The sequence below is a fragment of the Oncorhynchus mykiss genome, chromosome 15, assembly GCF_013265735.2.
Source record: "Oncorhynchus mykiss isolate Arlee chromosome 15, USDA_OmykA_1.1, whole genome shotgun sequence".
Classification (NCBI taxonomy): domain Eukaryota; kingdom Metazoa; phylum Chordata; class Actinopteri; order Salmoniformes; family Salmonidae; genus Oncorhynchus; species Oncorhynchus mykiss.
In genome coordinates, this window is record NC_048579.1 from 36,853,953 (window position 1) to 36,875,557 (window position 21,605).

General features: G+C 40.8%; 1 protein-coding gene across 6 annotated transcripts in view; it reads left to right on the forward strand.

The window, feature by feature from the left end:
• The first annotated feature begins 15,260 nt into the window (after positions 1-15,260).
• The window catches only part of LOC110490032 (cullin-2), a 32,852-nt gene continuing 26,507 nt past the window's right edge, over positions 15,261-21,605 (forward strand). For 4 of the 6 annotated variants that reach the window (XM_021563121.2, XM_021563123.2, XM_021563122.2 and 1 more), the window contains exons 1-5: positions 15,262-15,567; positions 16,768-16,906; positions 18,422-18,524; positions 18,723-18,817; positions 20,587-20,692. In XM_021563121.2, coding sequence (XP_021418796.2) covers positions 16,788-16,906; positions 18,422-18,524; positions 18,723-18,817; positions 20,587-20,692 — 423 coding nt within the window. In that variant the 5' untranslated portion in view covers positions 15,262-15,567; positions 16,768-16,787. Of the gene's footprint in view, positions 15,802-16,767; positions 16,907-18,421; positions 18,525-18,722; positions 18,818-20,586; positions 20,693-21,605 lie in introns of all 6 variants that reach the window. The other 2 variants (XM_021563120.2, XM_036944325.1) reach the window with 2 other exon arrangements.

Below are 21,605 nucleotides of genomic sequence, written 5' to 3' on the forward strand. Positions count from 1 at the left end.
GGAGGGTGTGAATGATGCTGAATGGGTGTAGACAAAGAAGAGCTCTTCACTAGATACCAAAACATTCAAAGACGATTTTCTCAAAAGTGAGTTTACAAGTTGATCAACTTTCAAAGCAGAATTATTTTCCCATTGTTCCTCAAATTCAGTGTATGATATACCATTTTGTTGCTCTGAATCTCTACTTTTATTCTATGTAAAAAAAAAAGCCATTTCACATTTTGCTACATAAGACTGAATCCAGATGGTGAGTCACGTTTTTTCCAATGGTAATTCATTTTGGATCCATCCAGTGGTGGGCTATGCAAAGATAGGGGAGAAGTGACATGCCTCACAAACATTCATTAAAGGCTGCTTCCCTATATACATAGACTTGAAATCACTGACCACTTTAATAATGGGACACTAGTCACTTTAATAATGTTTATATATTTTGCATTACTCATCTCATACAGTATGTATATACTGTATTCTATTCTACTGTATCTTAGTCTAGGCCTCTCTGACATTGCTCGTCCAAATATTAATATTTTCTTACTTTAGATTGGTGTGTATTGTGTATTGTGTGTATTGTTGTGTATTGTTGTGAAATTGTTAGATATTACTTGTTAGATATTACTGCACTGTTGGAGCTAAAAACACAAGCATTTTGCTACACCCACAATAACATCTGCTAAACACGTGCATGTAACCAATAAAATTTGATTTGGTGTGTGTGTGTGTGTGTGTGTGTGTGTGTGTGTGTGTGTGTGGTGAGCAGAGTTGGGGAACTGGTCCACCCCCCTGAGTGGAACTGGGATCTGGGCAGCATTCAGTGAGTGATTAGGCACTGAACATTTTGCAGAGTGAGTGGATGAGGATGGAAGCGAAGGTTAAGAGCCCAGAGTTCTGACTGGGAAAATGTTTCACAAGCTCTGGGACCTCGAGCCTCCCTCCCGCCAGCTTTTGCTCTTTGAATTTTTTTTTTGTTGCTTGTTGTGACGCAGCCTCTGCTGCTGCCCATTGAACGCTGTTTAGATCTTTCCTCCTCAATTTCTCCGTATTGTTTCCTTAAGCAGCGACATTGAAATGAACCATTCTGCCCACAATAATTAATTTTAAGAACCTTACCGAACGTGAGGTTCTTAAAATCTTACCGGTTAAGAACCTTACCGAACGTGAAATATGTCTCCCGCAATGTAAAATCTTACATAGCATGACATTCACTACAGGTAGAATGACATCTACACTAAAGTATGAATGGTATAATTAAGTTATATGATATTTTTATCTGTCAATTCATTATCAAGTCCACAATGATCTTCATCACCAAAACAAGACAGAGGTTTGCAGGCAATGAGGAATAATAGCCCTGGTAGTCAACACAAATTTAGCAGTTGGTCAGCAGTGCCCCCTGGAGACCTGTATAAGCATGTTTCTCATATATTTTCCTAAACCACCGCGTATGAGAGCATTTACATGAAACGATATATCAAAAACAGCTTAAACCACATACAAAATACTACAGTTTACTATAGAATACTGTAGTGCTCTTCTTTAGTAAACTGTGGTAAACTGTAGTATACTGTAGAATACTATACCACATACTGTAGTATCCCTCAATTGTGTAGTGCTTACCATATAATTTTGTAGTACACTGTAGAATATTATACTGCACAAGGTAGTATCCCTCGATTGTGTAGTGCTTACTATAGAATGTTGTAGTATACTGTAGAATACTTTACTCCACACTGTAATATCCCTTCCCATGTGGATCAAGAGTGGTCCACCACTCAAAGGACATCCAGCCAACTTGACACAACTGTGGGAAGCATTGGAGTCAACATGGGCTTTCCTATTGAAAGGTTCTGAATTGAAAGAAAAAACATTTACCCACGAAAGTGGGTCCACTTTGAACTCCATGTCTCTACCTGTGCGTCCCAAATGGCACCCAATTCCCTATGTAGTGCACTACTTTTTACACTACCCTACAGTGCCGTCAGAAAGTATTCATACCCCTTGACTTATTCAAATTTTTTTTGTGTTAGACTGAATTCAAAACTCATTAAATATATGTTTTCTCTCACCCATCTACACACAATACCCCATAATGACAAAGCAAATTTTTTTTTTTTGAAATGTTTACACATTTTTTGAAAATGAAATAAAGAGATATTTCTCATTTACATACAGTAAATATTCAAACCCTGTAAGTATTCAAACCCCTGAGTCAACACATGTTAGAATCAATGTTGGCAGCGATTACAGCTGTGAGTTTCTGTGTAAGTCTTTAAGAGCTTTACATACCTGGATTGTACAATATTTGCACATTATTCTTTAACATTTTTTTCAAGCTCTGTCAAGTTGGTTGTTGCTAGACATCCATTTTCATGTCTTGCGATAGATTTTCAATCCGATTTAAGTCAAAACTGTAACTAGACGACTGAAGAAACGTTCAATGTCGTCTTGGTAAGCAACTCCAGTGTAAAATTGGCCTTGTGTTTTAGATTATTGCCCTGCTGAAAGGTGAATTTGTCTCCCAGTGTCACGAATCCCGTTTCCTGAGTCTGTTTTTTGCCTATGTTCTGTCCTGGAGTGTTTTTTCCGGCGTCCTGGAACGCACCCTGTCTGGTTGCCGGGCAATGTAGCCAGTTGGGGTTTCTGATTACCCGCACCTGTATCCCATCAGCTATCTGCACACCTGGTCCTGATCATCATCTCTCCTCTTCATAAGCCCGGACCTGACATCCATTCCCTGCCGGATCGTTAGCCATGAACAGTATGTTGTGCCAGAGTATCAGCCTCAAGTTGGATAGAATTTGTTTTGTTGTTTGTTACGTATTGCTTGCCTTAAACTTACCTCCGTTTGTTTTGTCTTCAGTTACTCACCCGGATCATTTACCCCATTCCCGCCTGGTCGTCGGAGGATTCCGCTTCCCCATTGGATCCACCTATTTACTCCCATCAACTCACCACCGCTGCCCGCTACGCCACCTGGATATATCTAACCATTCACTTTCACTTGTAAATAAATACTCACCTTCTTCCTACTCTCCTTGTCCTGGTCTGCTTCTGGGTTCGATTTTGAAGAAACCTGACACCCAGTGTCTGTTGGAAAACAGACTGAACTACATTTTCCTCTAGGATTTTGCCTGTGCTTAGCTCTTTTTTATTTATTTTTTTAAACTAACTAGTCCAGTGACAAGCATACCCATAACATGATGCGGCCACCACCATGCTTGAAAATATGAAGAGTGGTACTCAGTGATGTGTTGTGTTGGATTTGCCCCAAAACACAACAGGCTGTACAGGCTTCCTTCTTGTCACTCTTTCATTCAGGTTATTATTGTGCAATATCTACAATGTTTTTAATCCATCCTCAGTTTTCTCTTATCACAGCCATTAAACCCTAACTGTTTTCTTTCAGTCAGTCAACTTTGGTACAACATACTATGGGGAGTTGCATTTTTGCGACTTCGGTTGAAAAATTTTCAATCACGCCTGACAAAGCCGGATTCATTCCTTAAATTATTTCTATCTTCATCTCAATGTGAACGATTCACGCTACTAAAACAAACAATTGGAAAATGAGTTTTTTTTCTTGCTCCAACTAAACTGTCCCATAGTGGTAGAGCGTGCTCACCCCCTGGGCATTGTGTGCTGAAGGTTGTACTTGTTCTCATAAGTGTTCTAATCACAAACAATTAGTTATTCTTCAATTTGCTGCTGCAATGAGTAAGATGGCTAAGTAAACGATAAAGAAAACGATGGCCAGCTAAACGAGCGCTGCATAGCTATTACTAGCTATTTCTGCCTCCCCACGGTGGAGTTGCTGGGGTAGCTTCTTTGTTGAGTATAAGTCGCTTGGTAATTCTATTTTCAGTTGCTGGAGTTGGAGAGAGTGAAGGAAACGGGGTTTGTGTGCATCGTCGATGAAGATACAGCCCCCTGAGCACTTGGCTGGGGAACCCCCGGAGCGAAGGGTCTTGGCACAGGTCTAAGTGACCAGTGTGCCTCTCCGCAAAAACATTACTTTGGCAAACGGGGTACTATGTCAGCTTTTTGCCAGAGCCCCCTCTGCCTGTAAAGGGGCCAGGCTTCATGCAGGCTTTACAGTCTCACGGAAGCACAACGTATGTTGGAAGCTTGTCTATGTTTAATTTGGTCCCCTCTATTACCCTGTGTTCCACTGTGTTCATAGGGTTCAAGGGGTATATTTGGGTGACTGCTCACAAGGGGTCTTCCCTACCCATAGCTGGCTCATTACTGAGATACATTGCTGATTTCTGCCTGTAGCTCACTAGTCCCGATGTAGTGTCTAATCTAGTGATACAGGTTATGAGCTCCAAGGTGATTAGTTGTTGGTAGCGGAGTCGAGGGAGCGAGCAGGGTTGGATATGACCACCCTTTTATCCCACACACAGTCTCTGTGGTTCATATGAGGCCCCAAATGAGCTGCTTGTCTCCAGCTCAACCACAGGAGGTTGGTGGCACCTTAATTGGGGAGGGAGGGCTCGTGGTAATGGCTGGAGCGGAATAAGTGGAATGGTATCATATACATCAAACACATTGTTTTCATGTGTTTGATGCCAATCCATTTGCTCAATTCTCCCCTCAGCAGCCTCGACTGAGCTCAACACTATTAATTCATGGGAATCAGACGAATCACACCTGTCTGTTACAACAGACGGGTTCAGTTTTTCAGAGTTGTCCCATTCCCAGCTAGGTTACAATGCACTTTGTCGCCAGTACCTATTACTGGTCGGCAGGATAAAGTCTTTTCCCTGGGTCTATTTTTTATGTGTGCGGTCCAACGCTGGGTGCTAGCCGATCAAGGCTAATTGTGACAACAGTACCCCCAAGTAGTATGGCCAATCAGGGTACGTCGCTTATCGCCGGAGCCCATGTACCCAGAGTGGGCCGGGCTTTAGGCAAACCTTGGTACATAAACACAGTTTTTTCAACTGAGTTCCACAGTGTTCACGGGTGTTAAAAGTGTTCTCTGGAGTTCCAGTTTAGCATGTGAATGGAGAAGAAGCTTGTGGACGAGGCTATTAGTTAATTTTGCCAAAATTGTACTTTTCATTCCACTTTCTTACATATCATATTTGATTGATGAGTTAGTCAGTTACTTTTTTGATTCAAATGTCACATGACCTGAGGAGCAGAAGACCTGTAACGTTTCAACCGCGATGGCAAACGTGAATGGTAATAATGGTGCCGACTCCAGTCCAACTGTTCCAGAGCCTCATGCGGTCACACTCCCCATAGATCTTCAGAACCTCCGTACGGTTCTGGTCACGGAAATTACAGCTACCATTGCCACTCAGCTCAAACTGCCATCGATGCTGCTCTGGCCCCCTTCTCCACCATCCTAGATGGTGTACGAGCCGCTGCGGATGAACAAGGCCGCCGAATTGACGGCTTTGAACATGACCTGTGTGACTACAGTGACTGCATAGTAGCACTTGAGAAAACTGTCGCCCGTCTGAGCTCCGAAAACCAAAAGCTGATTGACAATACCGATGACCTGGAATCCCGTTCTCACCGTTGCAATCTTTGTGTTGTTGGAATACCAGAGAAACGTGAAGGAGGGAACTCAGTTAACTTCATGTCAGAATTCTTTGCGGATGTGCTAAGTCCAGCCATCTTTCCATCACCTTTGAAGCTGGATAGGGCCCACCACATTAGCCCCTCCCCAGCGGGCGAAGATGACAACTCCAAGCCTAGAGTGTTTATCATCCGTTTTCACTACTACCGTGACAAGGAGCGCATCCTCCAGAGGCAGGGCAGAGACCAGCTACACTTCTGCGGACGCAAGGTGTTCATCTTTCCTGACCTCAGCTCGATTGAGCTAAATTCCTCAATGTGAAACGCAAACTTCATGAGAAGAAAGTGAAATTCTCACTCCGCTTCCCTGCTCGTCTGCACATTGAACACACAGGGGAGGGATCTACAATTTGACTCCCACGAGGATGCCTAGCGTTGGTTTGACAGTCACTTCTGAGCCATATCTTGGATCTATGACCTAATATTTTGTCAGGTAGCATGCATAGCCTAGCCTTTAAGTCGAAGGTATGTTTGACTTTTACTGCAGGGCATTTTTTTCTTCTCTCCCTGTTGCTATTCCTTTTCTACTCGGCAGTAACACTAACGTTATTGAACTCTGATAAAAATGACTAATATGTGAGGTTGTCATTTAAGCAACATATTTGGGAGGTCCTTTTTAATTGGCTAGATGGCTAATGTAGTAATGCATGGCTACAATTCCAGGCTTTTGCAGAGCTTTCCTCAAATTTTTTTCTTTCTTTCCGTCTAGATACTTACTGAAGGACTTTTCACCACTTTACGCCCTATTGATAATTCGTCCATGTACAGACACTCAGCCCCTTTTCTTTTTTGTAACAGGGTAACATACTGTGGGACACTTATTTGGCCATCTTTAAGACACATTGTACGTATTGCAATGATTGAAGACTCCCTGAGTCACGACAGTTCCTTTTCACTGTTATGGGGTGTTTGTTTTGGTTATCTGTTGACCTACTTTACCGTTTTCAAATATATTTCACGACTGGTGCCTTGGAGCCTCTCCGTGTTATTAAAGGAAGTTTTTCTGTTTATATGCACTGAAGCTGCGCAAACTTCAATCTGCTGTCTCCATTTGCTGGGGAAGGAGACTTTGGGTTTGGGTGGGACCTTTTTCGGTCCTATTTTTGTATCATTTTTTTCTTTGCTTTTTTGCATTAGTTTTCTCTGATATCTTTGCAAATGCTTGGTCTATATTAGGCAGGAAAGTCACTTCTATGGACATGTCACAATATACACTGAACAAAAATATAAACCTTTTTCATTGCAATATTTTAGATGGCTAACAACGCTAATAATAGTACTATAGGTAGGCCTAATCCTTTAAAGTTTTTATATTGGAATACTAAGGCAATGAACAATCCTGTCAAGAGGTTTAGTGTCTCTCATTTGAAAAAGCTAAAAGCAGATGTGGTATTTTTACAAGAAACCCATTTACGCATTAAAGATCACTCAATGCTACAAAACTCCAGGTTTAGTCAGGTTTTCCATTCAGACTTGAACTTTAACAAAGCCAGAGGGGTTGCAATTTTGGTTAGTAAAAGAATACACTTCTCTACTACTAATGTTATTTCAGACAGTAATGGGAGATATTTAATCTAATTAATAGATATTTTAATTGATATTTTAATTGAATTAATAGTCCCTATGGGGGTGCCACAGGGTTCAATTTTTGGACCGACTCTCTTCTCTGTATACATCAATGAGGTCGCTCTTGCTGCTGGTGAGTCTCTGATCCACCTCTACGCAGACGACACCATTCTGTATACTTCTGACCCTTCTTTGGACACTGTGTTAACAACCCTCCAGGCAAGCTTCAATGCCATACAACTCTCCTTCCGTGGCCTCCAATTGCTCTTAAATACAAGTAAAACTAAATGCATGCTCTTCAACCGATCGCTACCTGTACCTACCCGCCTGTCCAACATTACTACTTTGGACGGCTCTGACTTAGAATACGTGGACAACTACAAATACTTAGGTGTCTGGTTAGACTGTAAACTCTCCTTCCAGACCCATATCAAACATCTCCAATCCAAAGTTAAATCTAGAATTGGCTTCCTATTTCGCAACAAAGCATCCTTCACTCATGCTGCCAAACATACCCTTGTAAAACTGACCATCCTACCAATCCTCGACTTTGGCGATGTCATTTACAAAATAGCCTCCAATACCCTACTCAACAAATTGGATGCAGTCTATCACAGTGCAATCCGTTTTGTCACCAAAGCCCCATATACTACCCACCATTGCGACCTGTACGCTCTCGTTGGCTGGCCCTCGCTTCATACTCATCGCAAAACCCACTGGCTCCATGTCATCTACAAGACCCTGCTAGGTAAAGTCCCCCCTTATCTCAGCTCGCTGGTCACCATTGCATCTCCCACCTGTAGCACACGCTCCAGCAGGTATATCTCTCTAGTCACCCCCAAAACCAATTCTTTCTTTGGCCGCCTCTCCTTCCAGTTCTCTGCTGCCAATGACTGGAACGAACTACAAAAATCTCTGAAACTGGAAACACTTATCTCCCTCACTAGCTTTAAGCACCAACTGTCAGAGCAGCTCACAGATTACTGCACCTGTACATAGCCCACCTATAATTTAGCCCAAACAACTACCTCTTTCCCTACTGTATTTTATTTATTTATTTATTTTGCTCCTTGCACCCCATTATTTTTATTTCTACTTTGCACATTCTCCCATTGCAAATCTACCATTCCAGTGTTTTACTTGCTATGTTGTATTTACTTTGCCACCATGGCCTTTTTGCCTTTACCTCCCTTATCTCACCTCCTTTGCTCACATCGTATATAGACTTGTTTATACTGTATTATTGACTGTATGTTTGTTTTACTCCATGTGTAACTCTGTGTCGTTGTATGTGTCGAACTGCTTTGCTTTATCTTGGCCAGGTCGCAATTGTAAATGAGAACTTGTTCTCAACTTGCCTACCTGGTTAAATAAAGGTGAAAAAAAAAAGAAAAAAAGAAATCATAACTGGCACCATTTGGCACACACTTGTAGTATTGGTCAATGTATATGCTCCCAATTTTGATGATGTTGAATTTGCCAATCGGTTGCTGGGGAAAATCCCTTCTCTGAACACTCATATTTTGATATTTGGCAGGGATCTGAATTGTGTTATTAGCCTGGCTTTAGACCACTCCAACCCCAGAACTATGTCAAAGTCCTTCTCAGATTGTATGGTTCAGAATGGGTGTACAGATCCCTGGAGGTTTCAGAATCCCCATGCAAGAGAGTATTCTTTCTTTTCACATGTACACCATTAATTTTCTCGTATTGACTATTTCTTTATTGATCATAAGTTACTTCCAAATGTCACGTCTTCTGAATATTTTACCCATTGTAATTGTTGACCATGGACCTTTAGCCCTCGACATTGTCCTATCAGGATAAACTCATACTCCTCCCTGGAGATTCAATTATCTTATCCTGTCTGATGCAGACTTCTGTAAGGTTCTCTACTTCTATTGATCATTTCCTTTTTCAAATCAGACAAGCTCAACCTATCATTCTCTCTTATGGGAATCACATAAGGCCTATTTTAGAGGAAAAATTATTGATTGTTCTTCTCATTTAAACATAACTCTGAAGCTGAACTTGAAGAACTCACTAAAGCCATCCTTGACCATCAATATTCCCTGACGCCATCCCCAGAGCTATATAAGCAACGCTTACAATCTGAATTCAATCCACTACAGATGCAGAACGGTTACTATTGCATTCACGTGGTACCTACTATGAGCATGGTGACAGGGCAAGTCGTCTGCTCGCACACCAATTAAAACGCAGTGTTGCTACCCGTCTGATTCCCCAAATTAAAGATTCCACTCATTTGATTTTTGACACTACGGGGATCAATGACACCTTCAAATCTTTCTATTCATCCCTGTATATGTCTGAATTTCCACCACATACTGCCAATATGACTACATTTTTGGGTGAACTGGAGACTCCCACAGTTGAAACTGTAGATTACTTTAATTCCCCTCTCAACCTTGATGAAGTTATTCAGTCTATCAAGTCAATGTAGAGCAGCAAGGCTCCAGGGCCTGATGGGTTTCCAACTGAGTTCTTTAACAAATTCTATACCAAGTTGGCCCTTTTACTTTTATCTATGTATAATGAATCACTTGAACGTGGCTCATTGCCACCTACCCTAACACAGGCTTCAATAGCGCTTCTCCTTAAGAAGGGGAAAGACCCCACTTCCTGTTCTTCATTTAGGCCCCTAAGTCTCCTTAATGTGGATGTAAAGGTGCTGGTGAAGGTGATAGCGAGGAGTCTGGAAATAGTCTTACCAGGACTCATATCACAGGAACAAACCAGCTTTATAAAGGACAGATATTCATGTTTTAACATTCGTACGCTGTTTAACATGATTTATTCTAAACAATTCTCCAACTTCCCTGAGGTGTAAATCTGCCTAGATGCATTCGAAAGAATTGAGTGGGAGTACCTATATGCTGTTCTTACAAAAATTGGATTTGGGGACAAATTTAGCTCATGGATCCATCTTTGTATACTTCTCCCCAGGCCAGTGTCGGTACCAATGACACCCGTTCTGATTATTTTGCCCTGGAATGTGGGACATGCAAAGGCTGCCCACTGTCCCCTTTATTATTTGCCGTAGCCTTCGAGCCCCTTTAAGTAGCTTTGCGGGCATCCTCCTCTATTTCAAGGTGTAACACGGGAAGGAGTTGAACATAGGTTATCATTATATGCAGATTATTTGTTACTCTAGGTAAATAACCCTGTAACCTGTTTACCTTCTAACCTTTCTATTCCAGAGAACTTGGCTCCTTCTACAGTTACAAGCTGAATCTCCAGAAAAGTGAGTGCTTCCCAATCAATACAGCAGCGCTACAGGTCCAGCAGACAGACTTGCCCTTTCAGCTTAGCCGCTCTGGTTTCATATACCTTAGAGTGAATGTAACTCATTCATTACATGCTCTTTTCTCTGCAAACTTTGCTCCCCTCCTTGCCCAAATGAAAACTGATTTTCAGAGATGAGGTAGCTTACCACTATCACTTATAGGAAGGATTAATGCTGTAAAGATGAACAGTTTACCTAAATTCCTTTTATCTTTTTCAATGTATCCCATTGGTTTTACCAAAGTGTTTTTTTTTTAAGTCAATCAATCAGGCTGTTACCACATTTATCTAGGGAGGAAAGGTACCCAGAGTCAGTAGATCTTTAACTACTAGAAAGAGGAGGAAGGGAAGCGCTACTAAGGTACACAATAGTACATTTTGGTAGATAGAAGGTGCTCTTTGGTAAATGGGGTAAATTGGTCATCAAAAAGAAAGGAGTACCAAGGCAAATGGAATACAATGTCCTCTTTTGAACAGCTTTTCAATTAGCCCTAATTGGAAGAGGGAGTGGTTACACAATTGATTGGACACACCTGGTAAGCAATACTATACACATTAAAAGGTCAAATACTGTAGCTACTCCTTGCTGTCCCCAGTCCACCTGACCGTGCTGCTGCTCCAGTTTCAACTGTTCTGCCTTATTATTATTCGACCATGCTGGTCATTTATGAACATTTGAACATCTTGGCCATGTTCTGTTATAATCTCCACCCGGCACAGCCAGAAGAGGACTGGCCACCCCACATAGCCTGGTTCCTCTCTAGGTTTCTTCCTAGGTTTTGGCCTTTCTAGGGAGTTTTTCCTAGCCACCGTGCTTCTACACCTGCATTGCTTGCTTTTTGGGGTTTTAGGCTGGGTTTCTGTACAGCACTTTGAGATATCAGCTGATGTACGAAGGGCTATATAAATAAATGTGATTTGATTTGATTTGAATGTATTGTTTAGTGTTGTGTAGTGGCTTTGCTGGCATTCATCCCACATGTTTTATTTTTTGCCCCACCAAGATTTACATGCTGAAATCGCCACTGCCTATATATATTTCCTCCAACACTGCCACCACGCACCCCTTAAATAGGCCTATCTCCTTTTTGCGTCAGACTTGGGCCTCATGTCTAAAATGTCAAATCTACTTCTGAAAGTGCCATGCTTAGATTCATAATGACATCTCAGATGGAATTATTTGCAAACAGAGACAGTTGCGTTGCAAACAAGACACACTGGTTTGGCATTACGGTACGATTCATATATTTTAGAGTAGGTAGGTCTATTAACATTGACATTGGTAATTTTACCACTGTAATTAGATCAAAATTATTACATTGTAAATTAATGAATTATCCCGCTAACCACGTGTTAAATGTGTTGTGTAGTCTACATTGTGTACGACTCTGAATTGTGCAGCTATAGGCTATTTGATAATAGGCTAATTCTGTTTAGCCTGCCAGCTAGCTAGCTACAAGCTCAAGAAACAAACTGGCTGGATGCGAAACCTAGTTGCCAACACCATTGCATAGGCTATTGTGGGGCGGCAGGTAACCTAGTGGTTAGATCGTTGGAAAGGTTGCTGGATCAAAACCCCGAGCTGACAAGGTAAAAATCTGTCATTCTACCCCTGAACAAGGCAATTTACCCACTGTTCCCCACCCTAGGCCGTCATTGTAAAATAAGAATTTGTTCTTAACTGACTTGACTAAATTCAATCATCCTTCAAATATCTCTGGGGCTTAGAACTGAACTTGAAGAGTTCATGGTTGTCTTGGAGAAGTGAAATGTTATTGTTGCTCACCAGTATGCTTTGAAGAGGAAAAAAAATACAATGTAACCAAATGTAGCTTGCAAAAGGCACAGATGTGAGATGTGTATTTCCCTACAGTGGGGAGAACAAGTATTTGATACACTGCCGATTTTGCAGGTTTTCCTACTTACAAAGCATGTAGAGGTCTGTAATTTTTATCATAGGTACACTTCAACTGTGAGAGACGGAATCTAAAACAAAAATGCAGAAAATCACATTGCATGATTTTTAAGTAATTCATTTGCATTTTATTGCATGACATAAGTATTTGATCACCTACCAACCAGTTAGAATTCCGGCTCTCACAGACCTGTTAGTTTTTCTTTAAGAAGCCCTCCTGTTCTCCACTCATTACCTGTATTAACTGCACCTGTTTGAACTTGTTACCTGTATAAAAGACACCTGTCCACACACTCAATCAAAAAGACTCCAACCTCTCCACAATGGCCAAGACCAGAGAGATGTGTAAGGACATCAGGGATTAAATTGTACACCTGCACAAGGCTGGGATGGGCTACAGGACAATAGGCAAGCAGCTTGGTGAGAAGGTAACAACTGTTGGTGCAATTATTAGAAAATGGAAGAAGTTCAAGATGACGGTCAATCACCCTCGTTCTGGGGCTCCATGCAAGATCTCACCTCGTGGGGCATCAATGATCATGAGGAAGGTGAGGGATCAACCCAGAACTACATGGCAGGACCTGGTCAATGACCTGAAGAGAGCTGGGACCACAGTCTGAAACAAAACCATTAGTAACACACTACGCCGTCATGGATTAAAATCCTGCAGCGCACGCAAGGTCCCCCTGCTCAAGACAGCGCATGTCCAGGCCCATCTGAAGTTTGTCAATGACCATCTGGATGATCCAGAGGAGGAATGGGAGAAGGTCATGTGGTCTGATCAGGCAAAAATAGAGCTTCTTGGTCTAAACTCCACTCGCCGTGTTTGGAGGAAGAAGAAGGATGAGTACAACCCCAAGAACACCATCCCAACCATGAAGCATGGAGGTGGAAACATCATTCTTTGGGGATGCTTTTCTGCAAAGGGGACAGGACGACTGCACCGCATTGAGGGGAGGATGGATGGGGCCATGTATTGTGAGATCTTGGCCAACAAGCTCCTTCCCTCAGTAAGAGCATTGAAGATGGGTCTTGGCTGGGTCTTCCAGCATGACATTGTTGAAGAAATTCTAAATTCCTCTGTTTTAATTTCCAATCAAAATTAAACACTCTGTCAATGCATTAAGGGTTTGTAAGACCCTATATTTTATAAGAATGGACAGAGCCCCGGTCTTAAAAGTCAAGTAACAGCCTTTAATTCAAGAGAGTACTCCCTTCATACACATTTTACCACAGGTTATAAACTGAAAATGACATCAGCGTTTTCTAAATGTTCTATCTCTTCTTGACACTGGTAGAGAGGCCCTATAGTTCTCAAGCCTTCCCTCCTCGCCTAAAGCCAAGGTCATTCAGTGTAGATAAGCATTCTAGACAGTCTGGAGATAGTCCATTCATTTGTACCAAGGCATTGTTCTAAACTCCTGACTAAATTATATACAATTGGGAATGGGAGCAAGAGAGAAAATTCATACATGTACAGTACATAATAGCATTTGGACTAGTCAGTCCTGATTGAAATGTATACATAATTAGTCATCATTGATAAAAATTCCTTTAACAGACATCGACCCGAAACACACAGACAGGGCAACTAAGGAGTGGCTCCGTAAGAAGCATCTCAAGGTACTGGTCTCCAGACCTAAACCCAATAGAAAACCTTTGGAGGGAGCTGAAAGTCCGTATTGCCCAGCGACAGCCCCGAAACCTGAAGGATCTGGAGAAGGTCTGTATGGAGGAGTGGGCCAAAATCCCTGCTGCAGTGTGTGCAAACCTGGTCAAGAACTACAGGAAACGTATGATCTCTGTAATTGCAAACACAGGTTTCTGTACCAAATATTAAGTTCTGCTTTTCTGATGTATCAAATACTTTTGTCATGCAATAAAATGCAAATTAATTACTTAAAAATCATACAATGTGATTTTCTGGATTTTTGTTTTAGATTCCGTCTCTCACAGTTGAAGTGTACCTATGATAAAAATTACAGAGCCTCTACATGCTTTGTAAGTAGGAAAACCTGCAGAATCGTCAGCGTATCAAATACTTGTTCTCCCTACTGTATATAGCACTGGTCCTCTTACATTTTTATTCCAGGTTGCATATCACAGTATTTAAGCGCATAAAAAAACAGTCAGTATTTGGTGTGACCACCATTTGCCTCATGCAGTACAACACATCTCCTTTGCCTGATTGTGGCCTGTGAAATGTTGTCCCACTCTTCTTCAATAGCTCTGCGATGTTGCTGGATATTGGCGGGAACTGGAACAAGCTGTCGTACACATAAATCCAGAGCATCTCAAACATGCTCAATGGGTGACATGTCTGGTGAGTATGCAGGCCATGGAAGAACTGGTATGTTTTCTGCTTCCAGGAATTGTGTACAGATTCTTGTGACATGGGGCCGTGCATTATCATGGTGAAACATGAGGTGATGGCGGCGGATGAACGGCACTACAATGGGCCTCAGGATCTTGTCACGGTATCTCTGTGCATTCAAATGGCTTACTACATGATTCCATATGTGCTATTTCATCGATTTGGTGTCTTCACTATTATTCTACAATTTCGAAAATAGTAAATAAAAAGAAAAACCTTTAAATGAGTAGGTGTGTCCAAACTTTTGACTGGTACTGTAATATTAATAGCACTGTAATAAATGTACAGTGTAACAGTCAATAATCAAGTCCACTTGAATGATACACTACTTTTTAAGTACACTGTTTCTTAACCGTTCCAATCACACGAATAATACTGCATATCTCTTAGTATTTATATACAGTTTGTATTTATATGGATGAAGGAAACGTTTAAGTTCTAGTTTTCATAAAGGACTCTTTGCTCTACCACAGCTCCCAAACGGGTACCCGTAGTTTTCGCCGACACCATTACAAAATAGGGGTCTTACTTTACAATGTTGTTCTGATAAGTCTTTGAATCGACGCCGTCTGTAATTGTGACTTTTGTTGGTTATTAATATTTTAATTGTGCACGGTACAAATTTAATTTGTCGAATATGAGTATACTGAATACTCATGACTACTACATCCTTAACGACTCCATTACAGTACACCTACAGCTGATACAATGGTATATTCCATAAGGTATGGAAATGGCAGTGCTGTAAGTGAGAGATCAAGCTTGTGACAGCGGAGAAACTTGACTTTTTAATAACACGTATATATATTTATTAGAGGTATGTATATACAGACAATCTCCATTTGACGTTGTAAACGTGTTTACCTAGCTACCTCAAATCGGTCGCTACTAGCTAGAATTAAGTGCCTAGCTCTAGCTAACTGGATCTCAAAGCTAGCTACTACTATTACCTAGCTATGTTGTTGCTTCTTCCTCATCCTAGCATGGTTAGTTAGTAAATGTGTAACATTGTTCGAGAAAAATATGACTGTTCGTGACTTCAGTGAGTAAGGTAAATATGTATGCAGCATGCTGCAATATTCTCCAAAACTGACAAGCTATCTAACTTTAGCTTGCTTGTTTGAATGACGAATGAAATTGATAGCTGCTAACTAGCTACAGTAGCTAGACAGCTAGCCAGGCCTTCTTGTATAAATCTTGCAGGATATCTAACGTTGGCATTCGACTCACCCTGTTACCTGTGACAGTTCAACTTAACGTTAATGCAACGAATGACTGCATATTGTTAGCAAATCGCTAACTAGCTATATTTGATTTGGGTAGCATGACTAATATTTTGGCGATTGGATTGTTTACACTGTCAACTAACTTAAGCTACGTTAGGTTGCTAGCAACCGCCCGTGAACAAGGGTGGAACATTCCATTTTATAACCTTCTAGCTAGCTATTAACAGGATTGTTTGTATGTTGAGGTGTAATTGTATTTAGGGGTAACGTTCAATCTCACATGATCGTGATAACTTGTGCTTTCACTATATTGAGTAGGAGATACAGTAGTATTTATCATCCCCTGCACATTTTTACATTTTGAGATGTCTTTTAGTTAGGTTATGAACCCATCTTGAAACTGTCATTTGACAAATTAATTAGTCATAACCTTGTTATCACAACATCGTGTTTGAGATTGTAATTGCGAATTTATATTCAGAGTTAGAGTTCTGCTACAGGCAGATCAGTAAATTATTATTTGTTTTAATAATCTGTCTTTTTAAATAATCTGTATGCCCAAGTATTGTTTAATTATTGAGACATTATGTAACAGTTTATCAAACCTGAAGAGGAAAGATCATTCCTAATTGTAGTTGGATTGATTACATTTGGCATAGTGTATTAACAGTTACTTGATTCAACATCCATACATGAATAATTAGCATTTATAATTCTAAACACTTTGCTCCAATATTCCAGTACTGTCCAATTACACCAATAACCATGCTGTTTTTACCTCTTTACATCAGCCTGAAGAAGAAGCCGTACGATGTCCTTGAAGCCGCGGGTGGTGGACTTTGATGAAACATGGAACAAGCTACTGACGACAATCAAGGCTGTGGTGATGCTTGATTATGTGGAGAGGGCCACATGGAATGACAGATTTTCGTATCCTACCTTGTTTCAGCTCTTTAGAAAAATAGTTTTTATGAGTTTCTGAACTTTCTGTGTTTTGTGGTTTAGTTTGCCATTGATTTAGTAGGCTAAAATGCCACGGATCTGTGCTTACATAGTCAAGCCATTAAAGGGTACTACAGGATTTGGGCAATGAGGCCCTTTATCTACTTTATCTTCCCCAGAGTCAGATGAATACCATTTTTATGTCTTTAACTAGGTTTCCATCCAATTGCTGACAGATTTTAATGTGAATGTTCTAGAATCCCCATAAATTAAAAATGTGCATTTTCCCACCAGTGGTATGTTTCCACCAAATGGACTTGTTGCGGACAAAAATCATTGCATGATGATGTAGTGCACACAAAAATGTACTTTTTCGGTTACGTTTTCATTTACCAAATAAAAATCTAAAGTTCAATGTGTTTCCATCGCATTTTAAACTCAGCCGATAGTTTTGTCATGCTACCTACTCTGGTCTTGGCACCTGCACTCTAACCAACAGCTCAGCTCACAGATACAGTGCCGGTAGGCTGTTCAGGGCCTCTAGTCTACATTAGATTATTATGGATAAGAGCGAGAGTATTTGTCAAACTGCAGTCAATAATCAATCATCATGTCACCAGAATGAGACCCCCTTTCAACCATTTATTGGATAGAAGGAGCAAGATCACCGTGCACTTTCACTACCCTGTGAAGTTCACCATAATTTATTTAATTCGTAGCCTAATAAACTGCATGGTTTCCAGAGTTGTAGGAGGAGGACCACAAACCATATCATCGCAAGACTCCAAATTTGCTTTGATATGGTGGTTATTATATCAATATTTGTGCATAAAGGCGTTTCCACTGCCATTTCCTGCATAATTAATTTCCCGTCACAAAAAGATCACACCATGTCGGATGAACAAATTACACCAAAACTTCCTTTTTTTACCTTTATTTAACCAGGCAAGTCAGTTAAGAACAAATTCTTATTTTCAATGATGACCTAGGAACAGTGGGTTAACTGCCTGTTCAGGGGCAGAACGACAGATTTGTACCTTGTCAGCTCAGGGGTTTAACTTGCAACCTTCCGGTTACTAGTCCAACGCTCTAACCACTAGGCTACTTAAATTGTGGTTGGAAACGTGGTTGGTGTCCAGTATAAAGAATGTTAGAGGTAGTTTTGCAAGCCAATGCTAACTAGTATTAGCGCAATGGCCGGAGGTCTATGGGTATCTGCTAGCACATACCCATAGACTTCCAGCCATTGCACTAACATTAGTTAGCATCGGCTTGCAAAATGTCCTCCAAGTTCCTTCATACTGGACACAGAGACCTAAACATGGTATCCACAAGTTAATCTGACTCTGTGGAAGTACATATCCCAAAGTATCCCTTTAAGGTTTAACTTTAGGAAATTCTCAAGTTCACTTAATGATTTTCCAGTAGAAAATAAATTGTCTGCATGATTTTTTTCCTCAGTGTTACAGATGAATGTGTTGGACTCCTTTACTCTAAAATCAGTGACATCTATGCCTTGTGTGTTGCATACCCAGAGCCTTTGGGTGAAAGATTGTACACAGAGACCAAGGTATTCTTGGAGAACCATGTCAGACAGTTGTACAAGGTAAATACGTTTCATAATTTGGGGAAAATATATTAGATCTGTTATCTACTGAATGTTAGTTCATAATGCCATTTTCACACAATTGACTAATTTCCCATTGCTCAGCTTCGGATAGCCTAATAGTTGTATTTGTTGTCTGCTTGTCATTGAAGTGCCAAGGTAATAAACTGATATTGGGTCTCTAATCTGTAATTTCAGAAAGTTCTGGAGTCTGAGGAGAAGGTTTTAGTGATGTACCACAGATACTGGGAGGAGTACAGCAAGGGAGCAGATTACATGGATTGCTTGTACAGGTAATGTTAGGGATGTGCATCTTTTTCTGTCTCGGTGATTCGATACGTATATGTTCTTCGATATGATACAGGAACGATACGTTTTAGTTTGAATTAATTCGGTTTGATTAGAGAGAGATTCGATGCGCCAACATTTTTTTTGCATAAACATGAATTTTCCATTCTAACTAAGTCTGCTGCTGATACAGCTCATGAGCTGGGCCTCTCCGAGCTGGATCTGTCTGAGCTGACTTGTGTGTGCGTCCGTGCGCGCACTTTGTCGGCACCTGAGCTTAGCCATAAGAGAGAGGCATCTACCACACGACTATCAGATTGGGGCGGTGGGGGGCAAACTAGCCTTTGTTTATTGTATTGTCCCCCCACTTTGGTTCTGAAATCACTATCACCCACTAATTAACTTGTCATTTTTGCAGATTGTATTTGAGCTAGTAATGTTTAAATATTTATAATTTACAATCTAACTATGACATAACCAATGAATACATAGCACAATTTTGGATTTTACCCCCATCTCAAAATCAAATGGTTTTAAGTTTTTCCTGAGTGTCTTTTCTTTTCCTCTTGTTTTGGCCATGCAGTGCGCCTCACAAAAGTTATTGCTGTCCTCCATATGAAATGATCAACTTTACCCTATATATATAAAAAAAAGACCAAATACACTGATTGTTTAAAGCAAAACTACCAAAACTGCTGATGGTGAACCAGAACAAACAAATTAAAATCTATTGCAAGCCCCTTTGAGCAAGTATAGCCAGAGGAGAGTTGTCTCCAATAGCTTACTTTTGTTCCAGTAAAACAACATTTTCAATAGCGCATATATGCAAATTACTTAGGTTGCCACTCAACTAATACAGTGTAATATCACGCAAGCCATTTTAGCATTTGAATGCTGAATGTGCTGCACAGATGTGCAAGATCAGGAACAAGCTGCCTAACTCGTGAAGCTGGGCACAGCGGGCAGTTTGATGAGACAGCATGACTTGTAGATCAATGACTGTCAACACAGTTACATGCAGTTCGACACATCAGTAGTCAAAAGTTGAGGTGTTTTAGAGGGATGTAACGATTCACCGAAATGCATCGGTCCCGGTTCAAATGTTTAATATATGAGGGGATCGGTCCGCGGGACCCCAAACCGATCCAAATGTACTGCTATTGGGTAGCTGGCGCTTATCCCTCAGCCAATTCTAATTTCTGATATAGTCTGAGATTGGCACCATGTGTAAAGAACACTGCCGCTTTTAGATATTTACAGATACTTCATATGTCACATTGGCAGATGTTTTGGGAAATTAACTCACACCACAGTGACAGCTTTGGATATCAGCATTTCTTACAAGAAGCTCCTTTCAACCATTTTTTAAGGGTCATTTAGCATGTTGTCGTCCCAGGATTTTGTATATATGAACTTGAGTTCATATCTCTTCTCATCACTGTCTGTCCTGCTAATGCCAAATAGACAGCCCAGCTGTGAAAACAACTTGTCATGTAGAATGTAGATAGAGCCCGGGTCAGATCAGTCTGATGACAGCCTTCAGAGCTAGCGTGTCTGTCTGCCTGACTGTATCTGTTTGCGTTCTCGCTCTGTGGTCTGATTGGCCCTGGGATCTTGGCCATTCACACACTAGTGAATCTGTATTGTGTTATTGGTTGCCCATAGCTAGCTAGTCTTACCAATACTTTGGGACAACTGTAGATTAATAACAGACTTGTTGTTATTTTAATATTATGTTGTGTAATGCTCTTTCTCTCCCTTCTCTCTAATATAGGTACCTCAACACACAGTTCATCAAGAAGAACAAACTGACAGAGGCAGACTTGCAGTATGGCTACGGAGGGGTTGACATGAACGAACCACTTATGGAGATAGGAGAGGTAAGTCTCCAATCATATCTCATTACTTACAATCTCAGTTATCCAGTACAAATGTCACAATATATCAGTTTCAAATCAAATTGTATTTGTCACATGCGCCGAATACAACAGGCGTGAAACAACACCTTACAGTGAAATGCTTACTTGCAAGCCCTTAACCAACAATGCAATTTTAAGAAATATAAGTGTTAAAGTATTTACTCAAATAAACTCAAGTAAAAAATGTATAAATGAAAAAATTATATTAAAGCCCAACATTAAAATGACAGTAGTTTTGCTCTCCACAAAAAGACACAACAATTGTTTCCAGCAGCACAGTTAGTCACCAACTCTCAGGTTAACACAAAAACTGCCTAACCAGCTCTGCTAGGGCTAGTAAAATGGTCAGAGTGGTCTCATTTGTGTCTGGAAGTAGCTAGCAAGCTACCCAACGTTAGCTTAGGTGCTTGACTGCCGTTGTAAGGCCAGAACGCTCAAATCAACCCTACTCCTTGGCCCGAGCGTCCAGTGTGCGGTCTGAATTTACAAATGCTCTAAATTTATGATCTAGGCACTCCAGATTGAATTTAACTAGGCAAGTCAGTTAAGAACAAATTTTTATTTACAAGGACCGCCTACTCCTTCCTCACCGTCGGGGAGTTGAACCCCGGTCTTCCGCGTGCCCTGCCCGCACAACACAGGGATTTTTTAGCTAAATAGCCCAGTACTGTACTGCCGACGTCACGTTGTACAGCGTCATATTGTCCGTTCCATACTAACAGAAACCCAGAGGGTTTTTCATTTTTCATGGAATAGAAACACCATAATATTAATCAAAATCATTAAGCAAGTACCAGTCAAATGTTTGGACACACATACTCATTCCAGGATTTTTTCCAGGAGCAACCACTGTAGTTACGAGACAAGTCTATCA